This window comes from Copadichromis virginalis, linkage group LG9 (genome assembly GCF_057382275.1).
Source record: "Copadichromis virginalis isolate Kocher_CV1m ecotype Utaka linkage group LG9, C_Virginalis_male_GT1.1, whole genome shotgun sequence".
NCBI lineage: Eukaryota > Metazoa > Chordata > Actinopteri > Cichliformes > Cichlidae > Copadichromis > Copadichromis virginalis.
The window spans coordinates 34,004,823-34,016,097 of NC_140626.1; the positions used below are offsets into that span (position 1 = coordinate 34,004,823).

General features: G+C 42.4%; 1 protein-coding gene across 1 annotated transcript; it reads right to left on the reverse strand.

Annotated features, from left to right (window-relative positions):
• Positions 1-416: 416 nt before the first annotated feature.
• LOC146702361 (uncharacterized) lies at positions 417-10,827 on the reverse strand. The gene is made up of 4 exons (XM_085468830.1): positions 10,531-10,827; positions 6,670-6,746; positions 1,277-1,873; positions 417-1,034 (listed from the first exon to the last, which is right to left on the reverse strand). The coding sequence occupies exons 2-4, from the start codon at positions 6,685-6,687 to the stop codon at positions 474-476; spliced, it is 1,176 nt and encodes a 391-aa protein (XP_085324956.1). The 5' UTR covers positions 6,688-6,746; positions 10,531-10,827; the 3' UTR covers positions 417-473.
• Between the last annotated feature and the right edge of the window lie 448 nt (positions 10,828-11,275).

Here is an 11,275-nt window from a genome sequence, read left to right on the forward strand (position 1 = left end):
TTCTGGACACAAAGTCACAGCGGTTGTTGTTGCCTCAGAAAAAAAGTTAGATTTGGGGAAAAAAGCAAGAAGTTAAAATGAAATGTAAAAAAAATGTTTCTATGCACATCTGCAGTTTAGAAACATGTCAGTTTGGTAATATAAAATAAAATGTATTCCTATAACTTTTATATCCTAAGAGAACAAAGATTAAAATGTAACAGGGATAACATTTTAGAATATTAAAATCCCTCAAAGGGAAAAAAAACTTGATGTGCACATCTATACTTGCAACTTCCTAAATAACATCCAGGATTATTCACTGCAGGTCCAGAAATCAGAGCTACCTCATCAGATCCAAGTGTGACATCAGCTGCACTCTCTACAGGAGATTCCAGCTGAACTCTGTGGAGCCTGATCTCAAGGTTTTTAAGTCTGACCCTGAAACCAGAAGAGGATCTTTCTGTCTCTTCAGATCCATTGTGATCCAGTGATCACAGTCCTGCATGATCACGCTGATGTTTGCACAGAGCAGATAATGAAGTGAATGTTTTTGCACATTGGTAACAGTGAAACAGTTTATTTACAGCGTGGGATCGTTTGTGTTTGGAGTATGAATTGAGATTCATGAAGCTTTTGTCACACTGGTCACAGCTGAAGTTCCCTTTAACGTGTGTACGTTCATGAAGGTTACGATTACTTGATTGTGAGAAGCTTCTGTCACAGTGTCTGCACTTGTATGGTTTCTCTCCTGTGTGGACTCGTTTATGCTTTCTAAGGTCACATGCAGTGGTGAAGGATGACCCACACTGGTCACAGAGGTGCTTTTTAACCCCACTGTGACAGAGTTCATGTATTTTTAATTCACTCGGTGTGGGGAAGCCTTTCCCACATTCTTTGCAGTAGTTCATTTTATCTCCAGTGTGTCTACGCTGATGTAATTTTAGGCACCGCTGCTGATTGAAAGTTTTTCCACAAAGGTCACAACGAAACGCTTTCCCACCACCACAGCGATGACAGGGTTGAGAACTGGATCCATCTGTGTCGCTCTGCTTCTAAACAAAGACACAAACACAGTGTAAGTCGGGGAATTCCTTCAACATTTTTGCAAGAATTAATAAATAGCACATTAGAATTGATGAACTGCCCAGCACTGCCGTTATATGCAGTATAATCCCTAACAGGCAAACAGTTTATTTTCTAGAATTTTTCAAAACAGTTTCCTGTTCGTCATTTCCTTGTTTTCTTTCTGTCCTGTCAATTAAGGTCAAAATAAATAAACGAGGAAAATAAATACCTCACAGTAACTGCACTTGTAGAGTTTCTTTCTGGTGTGGATCTGTTGGTGTTTTTTCAGGAACCGTAGAGTTGTAAAAGCCTTATTACACAGGTCACATTTATAAGGTCTCTCCATAGTGTGTGTAAACAGGTGGTGGTGCAATTCTGTGTCTGTTGCGCACTTTTTGCCGCATTGATCACAGTAGTAATCACCATGTAGAGTGTGAGTGGGTAGTTGTATATTTTGGTATCCTAACTGGCTGAAAGTTTTTCCACACATGTCACAGTCCTCCACCTTAATTCCAGGGTGGGTAACTTGATACATCGTTGAGCTGCTACACTGAGTGAAAACTCTGCCGCACTGATCGCAGCTGAGCGCTTTAACTTTGCAGTGTATGAGTTGGTGTGTTTTTAAGTGTTCAGGCTTAGTAAAAGATTTTCCACACAAGTCACAGCTAAATTGTCTCTCTTCAGTGTGGATGAGTTGATGACATTTCAGGTTAGACTGCCCAATAAACTCCTTCCCACACTCGTCACAGCTGTATGTTTCCTCCGCCTTATTTCTGTGAAGTTTGTCGGCCTCTTGAGAGCACTGACTTCTCTCTCCATGTTGGTCCTGCAGTGACGGAGATACAGAGGCAGTGAGTGAAATGCAGTCCTCAAACAAACTGAACCTCCCTCCATTAACACTTTTGAAGATGCCAACTGCCACTAGAATTTTAGATGATTCCCTAAAATATTTAAATACAGAAACAGTGACTAGATCAAAAGAAAGAGGACAATATGTCTGTGAAGGCTCTCAATCATCCAGGTCATCGTAGTCAAAGGAGCTTGCAAAGAAAAGCGTCTGGACTTCTTTAAGTTTCCTTGAAGACGTTTCACCTCTCATCCGAGAAGCTTCTTCAGTTCTAAGAGTAACTGGTGGAGAGTCCCAGATTTTAAGCCCTATGGGAGTGTTCCCATGGACGCTGTATTGATACTCTATGTAATCACACCTTCACCAAAACCTTGGCTGGTTGTGACCCATGACCTTTTACGATTAGGTAGAGGATCAAAAGGGTGTCCATGGATCTGATTTCACTTTTATCTAACATATATATATTCCACATGGCAGTACCTTTGTCTTCTTACATGAAGATAATAGAGTTAATGATTTGTCCGTCTAAAGCAATGGTTCCCAAACTTTTTTTTTGCTAGGCCCCCCTTTGTTTGACAACACAAATCTTCACAAAAAACAAACAAACAAACAAACAAAAAAAAAAACCACATCCTCCAACCACACACACATATTTTGTTTTCAAACTTCATTCATGACTTTCTACAATGGCAGATAGAGACAAAATACTGTTAATCTGACTATCTTCAGGTTTTACACACTCACACATAAACACGCAGTTACTGTCCCTCCGTGTAGAAAGGCAGAAGCGTCACTGTGTCATTATCTTACATGTAGTTGTTTTCAACATAGTTATCAATACATTTTTCAAAAATGCCTCTCTGTGCAAAATGGGTTCAAAACATAAACAACTGTGGGATCCTGTTTGTCCGTGATTTGGACAGGGGGAACAATGATGAAAAAATATTGCCGTAAACAGTTTATTTTGCAACACCACTAAACAAACGATAGTGTAAAATGTTCTTGAAACTCTCAATTTACCTGTCATGAATGAAGACCAGAATAAACAACTAGCCTCTGAAATAATGGTAAAGGAGTTAGAAAATGCCATGAGAAACCTGAAAGCTAATAAATCGCCAGGAAGTCATGAGTTCACATCTGAATTCTACAGGGAGTGCAGAATTATTAGGCAAATTGTATTTTTGAGGAATAATGTTATTATTGAACAACAACCATGTTCTCAATGAACCCAAAAAACTCATTAATATCAAAGCTGAATGTTTTTGGAAGTAGTTTTTAGTTAGTTTTTAGTTTTAGCTATTTTAGGGGGATATCTGTGTGTGCAGGTGACTATTACTGTGCATAATTATTAGGCAACTTAACAAAAAACAAATATATACCCATTTCAATTATTTATTTTTACCAGTGAAACCAATACAACATCTCCACATTCACAAATATACATTTCTGACATTCAAAAACAAAACAAAAACAAATCAGCGACCAATATAGCCACCTTTCTTTGCAAGGACACTCAAAAGCCTGCCATCCATGGATTCTGTCAGTGTTTTGATCTGTTCACCATCAACATTGCGTGCAGCAGCAACCACAGCCTCCCAGACACTGTTCAGAGAGGTGTACTGTTTTCCCTCCTTGTACATCTCACATTTGATGATGGACCACAGGTTCTCAATGGGGTTCAGATCAGGTGAACAAGGAGGCCATGTCATTAGTTCTTCTTCTTTTATACCCTTTCTTGCAGCCACGCTGTGGAGTACTTGGACACGTGTGATGGAGCATTGTCCTGCATGAAAATCATGTTTTTCTTGAAGGATGCAGACTTCTTCCTGTACCACTGCTTGAAGAAGGTGTCTTCCAGAAACTGGCAGTAGGACTGGGAGTTGAGCTTGACTCCATCCTCAACCCGAAAAGGCCCCACAAGCTCATCTTTGATGATACCAGCCCAAACCAGTACTCCACCTCCACCTTGCTGGCGTCTGAGTCGGACTGGAGCTCTCTGCCCTTTACCAATCCAGCCACGGGCCCATCCATCTGGCCCATCAAGACTCACTCTCATTTCATCAGTCCATAAAACCTTAGAAAAACCAGTCTTGAGATATTTCTTGGCCCAGTCTTGACGTTTCAGCTTGTGTGTCTTGTTCAGTGGTGGTCGTCTTTCAGCCTTTCTTACCTTGGCCATGTCTCTGAGTATTGCACACCTTGTGCTTTTGGGCACTCCAGTGATGTTGCAGCTCTGAAATATGGCCAAACTGGTGGCAAGTGGCATCTTGGCAGCTGCACGCTTGACTTTTCTCAGTTCATGGGCAGTTATTTTGCTCCTTGGTTTTTCCACACGCTTCTTGCGACCCTGTTGACTATTTTGAATGAAACGCTTGATTGTTCGATGATCACGCTTCAGAAGCTTTGCAATTTTGAGACTGCTGCATCCCTCTGCAAGATATCTCACTATTTTTGACTTTTCTGAGCCTGTCAAGTCCTTCTTTTGACCCATTTTGCCAAAGGAAAGGACATTGCCTAATAATTATGCACACCTGATATAGGGTGTTGATGTCATTAGACCACACCCCTTCTCATTACAGAGATGCACATCACCTAATATGCTTAATTGGTAGTAGGCTTTCAAGCCTATACAGCTTGGAGTAAGACAACATGCATGAAGAGGATGATGTGGACAAAATACTCATTTGCCTAATAATTCTGCACTCCCTGTATGAAGCATTCAAAGAGGATCTTATTCCTATACTGAGAAAAAACATGCAATCTTCGCCTTCGCTGAGAGCCAAAAGAAGTTTGGCTCTCAGCGAAGGCGGTCGCACTTTCCTCCTCTCCTGCCCTTATCTTCCCTGCTTTGCTTCTTATGTCCTTGTCTTGTCTTGTGTTTTTACTTTTCCTGGAACACTCTCTCACAGTCTGTTTCTAAACCTAAAAGAGGAATTATGGATTTGATCAACTGGTCTCTGAATGCAATTGACACCCCTTTCTCAACGAGAAGTCTGGGCTTGGGTGAGCCTGAGTGCTGAAGATATCTACCTATTTGGAACCATGGTAACAGGGTTCTGGCTGATCGGAGCTGGCTTGGCCCTGACTTATCGAAGAATTAAGAAAGCGGAACCGGCTGTTCAAACCCCCACAAGGCTGCCCGCTGGGATTGGAACGATGGGAGAGGCGTGAGTTTCTCAAAATGGGCTGATTGAGTGCAGCACGGATAAGATCTTGGAGAGGCTACGGCTGCTGTGAATACTTGAATAAGATCTCTGACTGCAGACTGGATACATCTCGGAAGGGCTAGCCCGGAATAACATCTCTGGGCGCAAATTGGATGACATCTCGGGGAGGCACACTGCCGTGGGTTCTCAGAATCGGCTCCTTGAGCACAAGAAATGACAACATCACAGAACGCAAGTATGGCGAAGCTCGCGGCTCTCCAACGGGAGATTGAGAGACCAGTGTTGGACTGTAGAACTGCTTTGAAATTCATATGAGCTGTTCGCACTAAAGTAAAAAGCTCCATTACTTCATGCGGAGACCGGATGCGCTGTCTACACCGGCTCTCTCTCACCCTTTACCCGCCCCTGTTGCTGGTCTTGTGTTTCTATGGTGTATTGATAGTCATGTGCTTTTTGTGCTGAGGTGTTTTTTCTGTTATCAAACTGTTCTCCCACTAGGAGCTCAGTCTGAGTGGAGTTTTTTTTCTCCTCCTCTCACCTCATGTTATGTATTTTCGTTGTTTTTTTCCTATCAGCCTACCTTTCTGACGTGTCTCCCCAATGTGATGTTTGTGTGAAGTTGGTCAGAAGGTTCCTTTGTAAGTGCGCATGCGCCATTAGCGTGCTGCCTGCTGTAACCCTAATTTCCTTCGGGATTAATAAAGTATTCTGATTCTGATTCAATTGGGCACTTGAAAAGACACAAATCCCACCTACCTGGAAAGAAGCAATTATATCTCTCATACCGAAGAAGGCCAAGGATAAGAAAGAATGTGGGTCCTAAGGCCAATTTCTGTACTTTATGTAGCTTACTGTATCTATACATCCATTGTGACAAAACGAATGGAAAAAATACTACTAACCTGATACATAATGATCAAGCTGTCTTTATACATAAACGTCAAAGCCAGGGTAACGCAAGACGCACTTTACACATAATGAACTAAATACAACAACATGCAGTTTATTTAAAAACTTATACGGCATATGCTTTCCTATAAGTTACATGGCTGATTTTAACCCTGTATTGCCTAATCGAATCCTAGATAATTTGACTACTTAATTTCTTCCAGTTGCCTTTCTTTGCCCCACTATTTCCTGTACACTGTCTTTCCTTTGACCCATGTGTCCCACTTGTACTGACACTTCTTTTTCTTGCCTTTCTCAATTTTATGCCGATGACATCCAGCTGTGCACGTCTTTAAAGGCTCATCAGATAAATGAGCTTCTAGCCTAGTTGAGGGAATAGTGACGGGCTCTCCAGTAATTGCTTTGTTTTAAACTCTTGCAAGTCTGAGTGTAATGTCTTGTAAAGTAATGCACAGGAATGTGAGATGTGAGAACCACAATGAAAATAACATTACAGAAGAAAATTGTGTATTGGAAAATTTCTTATATTAAGAATTGTGGCTTTAATATAAAACTGATTAACAGAACATGTGTTTCATCTTTACAAGTCTTGTTGCTTGAATTTCAGTAATGCATGTAGGAACAAGGCTAAATCTGGTGCCAGTTATAATGCTAATCACACAGCAGCAGCTGATAAAGTCCACACAGTTTCTTCCTCACCTTTTGTGTTGAATCCATCGTGACTGAGCTGAGTCCAAGTGGCTGAAAATGTTCCTCTGCTGCTCAGCGGTGATCAGCTGGGACACAAAACAGATCTTTATTAGGATTCCACTAGAGCTGCAGCGATTCATCAAGTAACTTGTTCATAAAAAAAAATTGCTTCCATGACTACTTTAACACTGTGGCTCTCAGTTGTCGACATGTAAGCGCTTCGTTGCGGAAATTTAGTGCATTAAATTAAACAAGTCACACTGCTGGAGCGCTGTACAAGCAGGATACTTCATTCACTGGCAGTCTCCTACATGCCTTCACTTCTGCTACATGCAGGGGTCCGCGGGGTTAACATAAGGGCATAACATATGCATAGGACAAGGAAGGGTGTATGTTAGCATACAATGAAAAAATTCTTCTACAGTTTCGTGACTGTTTTACTCATATTTGTGACTAAATACAGACATGCAGTGAAACAGATCTACTAGCACATGATAATAAAATTTTACATTAAACCCATGCAGTCCCCACTTTTGAAATAAAGTTTGCAGATGAATTGTTAACTTGGTTTGATAGTGTTTAAATCAGGAGGCTTGCTGAAGGCTGACAACAGCAGCCCTACATTATATGACCGTGATGCCTTTGAACATCAGGGGTGAATCTAAAGGGGGGCGTGGGGTGCATTACACCACATTTGTTTCAGGACTTTAGTAGTGTTAGTATAATTGTATTAAATAATTGCATATTAAAAAAAAGTAAAAATATACACTACTGGTCAGTAATTCCTACAAGTGTTTCAACTTTTCTGGATCATTTCCAGCCCCCTGTGTCTGCATAAAAGCAGTGTTGGAACACACTGTGGTACCATACCCCCACGAGCACCAGCTGAACAGTATTTTACTGCAGAAAGTAGTGTGTTGCAACAAAAATTCCAAGAACAGGGAATCAACAATGGAAGAGAGACAGACCAAGATAAGACTTCAAGCCTTGAGCTAAGAGAAGTACTGCTGGGCCATGAAGCACCGCCATCATTCTCCTAGTTATTAATAATCTCTGGTTCTCTGTCACAGCATGTCTTTGTCATGTCTTTCTCAGTTCCTCACACCAACAGGTCTCTGCAGAAGGCTGCCCCTCTCTGAGCTTGGTTTGCTGGAGATTTCTTCTTGTTAAAAGGGAGTTTTTCCTTTCCACTGTCACCAATGCACTTGCTCATAGGGGTCATCCGGTGTAGGGTCTTTATCTCATAATATAAAACACCTTGAGGCAACTGTTGTTGTGATTTGGTGCTACATAAATAAAATCAAATTGAACGGAACTTCTTCATTCAGCTGAAAATCTTCTGTAAACAAAGTAAAATCAAACCCAACATTCAATCCACAACATGATTAAAAACATTCCTCTTCTCCCAAATCAAGAGCTGCACATTAACTAACCACCACAATATATTTGTCTTATTATACTCTATGCTTTTAAATATTCTGCTCTCAAAGGAGGCGGATGCATCTTTCACCCTCTCCTTATCTTCCCTGCTGCTGCTTCTATATCCTTGTCCGGTCTCGTCTGACTCTAACCCTGAGAGCCTCTCATTCTTGCTCTTGTTCTCTAAAACCTAAAGAAGAAGAACTGTGGATTTGATCAACTGGTCCCTTAATGCAATTGACAATGTATTCTCGATGAGAAGCCTGGGTTCGGGAGAGCCCGAGTGTCCTGGAGGGACGTTCCCTGCCGCATACATGATGGACGGTTGGCAAAAGTGGCACGTTGTGTGCCTAGCAGGACTGTCTATTGAGGACATTGAAGACATCTACCCGTTCAGAACCATGATAACAGGGCTCTTGCTGATTGGAGCTGGCTTGGCCCTGGTTTATCTGAAATGGAAGAAAGCGGTGACTGCTGTTCAAAACCCCACAAGGCTTGCCGCTTTGACCGGAAATGTGGGAAGAGCTGTGAGTGATCAGTCTGTTCTTACTGAACCCAAGATGGGAAAGAGCTTGGAGGAGCTGATGAATCTTAAACGGCAGATACACCTGAAGACCAGTGATGGACGCTAAGAACAACTGTAAAATTGATGCAACCTGTTTGTTCTAAAACAACATATCCATCATTTGTCATGTGGCCACCCCACCACTCCCGACAGCGCCAGCTGAATGCTTGAAGGCCGAGGCTGACAATGCTTGAAGGTTGACGCCAACGAGAACAACAATTCTTCCACGAGATACGATAACGGGAACGAACTGACTCTCCTGCCCGATCCCTCAAGGCCACCCGCGTAGGCTGGGGACTGTTGATCGTCACCTAACAGGTGAAAGGACACTTTCTCAGGCTGAACTCAAGACTGTGTGCGACACGCTCGCACACATTTACAATGATACTGATAAGCCCTCACCATCACCCTCCCTTCCTCGAATCCAACACCTCCTCCCATCAGATGTGGACAGCGGCTCATCAGGACGTGCGGTCGCAAGATTGCAGCATCCCAGATGCAGCTGTGTACATTGGCATACCCCCCATGCTGCTTGTGTTGTGTTTCATAGTGTTATGGTGTGATGATATCTGTGCTTTTAAGTGCTGGAGTTTCTGTCTTCTCCTCATGCTGAGTCCTTTTGGGGAAGTAGGGGCAGAAATTCTTTTTTTCTCCTGATCTGCCCTTCTGTGTTACACATTTCATTATTTTTGCTACCTAGCCTGACCTGTCTCCCCAATATGAAGTTTGTGTATTGTATGAACGGTCGGCAAGGTTTGTCATCTCAGTTGCAGGAAACTGCAACCAACAAACAAAGGCATCCATTCATCAATTAACATTGTTTGCTTTCATCTCTGTTTCGTTAGATTTTGGTAACATCTTCCTGTTCATCACTTTACAGCAGCCACACTCACTACAATGAGACTTTGTAGGAGTTCAGTTCCTCTCATGTGCTCATCCACAGCAGCTGGACATTAAACTTTATTGTAATCCCACAAAGGAAAAATTCACTTGTTGCAGCGGCACAATGGAAAGGAAGGAAAGAGGAACTTGAGATGTATGAGAAAACAATAAAACAAAATACATGAATGATATACATGATGATACATGAAAATGAATGAAGAAGAAAAATTAGCTGTGTTTATGCAGGTGTTCAGCCTCATTAACAGCTGCTTTCTAAACAGGAAGCAAGTTCATGTGAGCTTTGGTCTCACTCTGAGAGTACACAGATCTGCCAGTAGGGTGGTCTAAAAGATGTTTCTACACCGCACATGATTTAGAGATACATAAATATTTCTATCCGGAGTACAAACCACTTCATGTCAAATCTAACGTTGTTAAGTGACTTTTCCAACAGTCTGTTGATTTACTCCTGAGGCTGACCTAACAGCACAGGCTTATTGTCTGAGAAAAGCTGCCGATGAGCCAAAAAACCCTTCAACTCTGAAAAGTCAGCAAAGAATAAGAGAGAGAGAGCTGGCATCAAGGTTAGAGACACTATCTCACAGGAACAAAAGAGAGAGAACACCAGAGGGATTTGCTGCTTATCTCTTTAGAAACCGGGTCCAGGGCCACATGTTCACCTGGAAAATAAAGTTATAGTGACCCTGATACTGCAGCAGATCGCTCTGACTTCCTGTTATCACTTAAATAGAAACGAGGCTGTAGAGGTTTGGTGCAGGCAGAAAAACAGCTGCAGGGACAATGAAAAGACTTTTCTGCTCCAACTTCTCCCAGCATGCTGAGCTAATGATTAGTTGGTGTTTTTCTCCAAACACTCTCTCACTCTTCTCTCAACGTGTTCACAATAAACTGTGAACAGACACCGAGGAGAGCAGCAGAAGACCTCATTCAGGAGCTAAACTCAACATGAACTGAACTCACAGTAAAGTTAGCTCGGTGCTTACCTTTAGATGAGCCCACAAACCGAGAGAAACTCCGCGATGAAGCTGCAACTCTTTCCAAACACAGGAAACAGATCAGGGAGCAGAGACCCACGTGGTTCACGCTGATCGCAGCTACGATCCAGGAGACAAGGGTGGGCAGATCGATGCAGATATCAGGACGTTGGTAGTGGTTTATGATCGATACTTTAGTTCGTTTCTCTCCTCTAAGTTCAACGCTTTACTCCCGTTTCACGTAAAAACACCTCTCTCTGCTCGGCTCCTCTCCTGCACACACGCACACTCTTTACTAGTGATGTGACGTTCTGTATCGAGGCTTCGGAGCGTGTGTCGAGTAATGGAGGGGGCGTTTCCGCGAAGCGCGTATCGAGGCTTGCTTCATTTATGGGAGGAGCTGAAAATGATGACGTCCGAAGCCTCGCTGCCCGGCTGTACCACGTGACTGGTTCATGAAGTGGTTCGAACTTTGCCGCGAGATATGACAGCGATATAAACCCCTCAGACTTCATTCAAAATGTGGGTGTTTGATGGAGAGTTGCGGTTAGTGAGAGTTTGGAGACAGTTTGGAGGTTTATGAGAGTGAGGAGAGAAAGTCAGGAGAGAATGGAGCCAGCTAAGAAGAGGAGGATGTCCTCCCCTGTGTGGGAACATTTTGATCTTATTCCTCCCAACAAGGTATGTAAATTTCTACAGAAGATGTATTTTCATGATACTGATGGTGCAATACAATTTATGTTGAGCTGTCTGT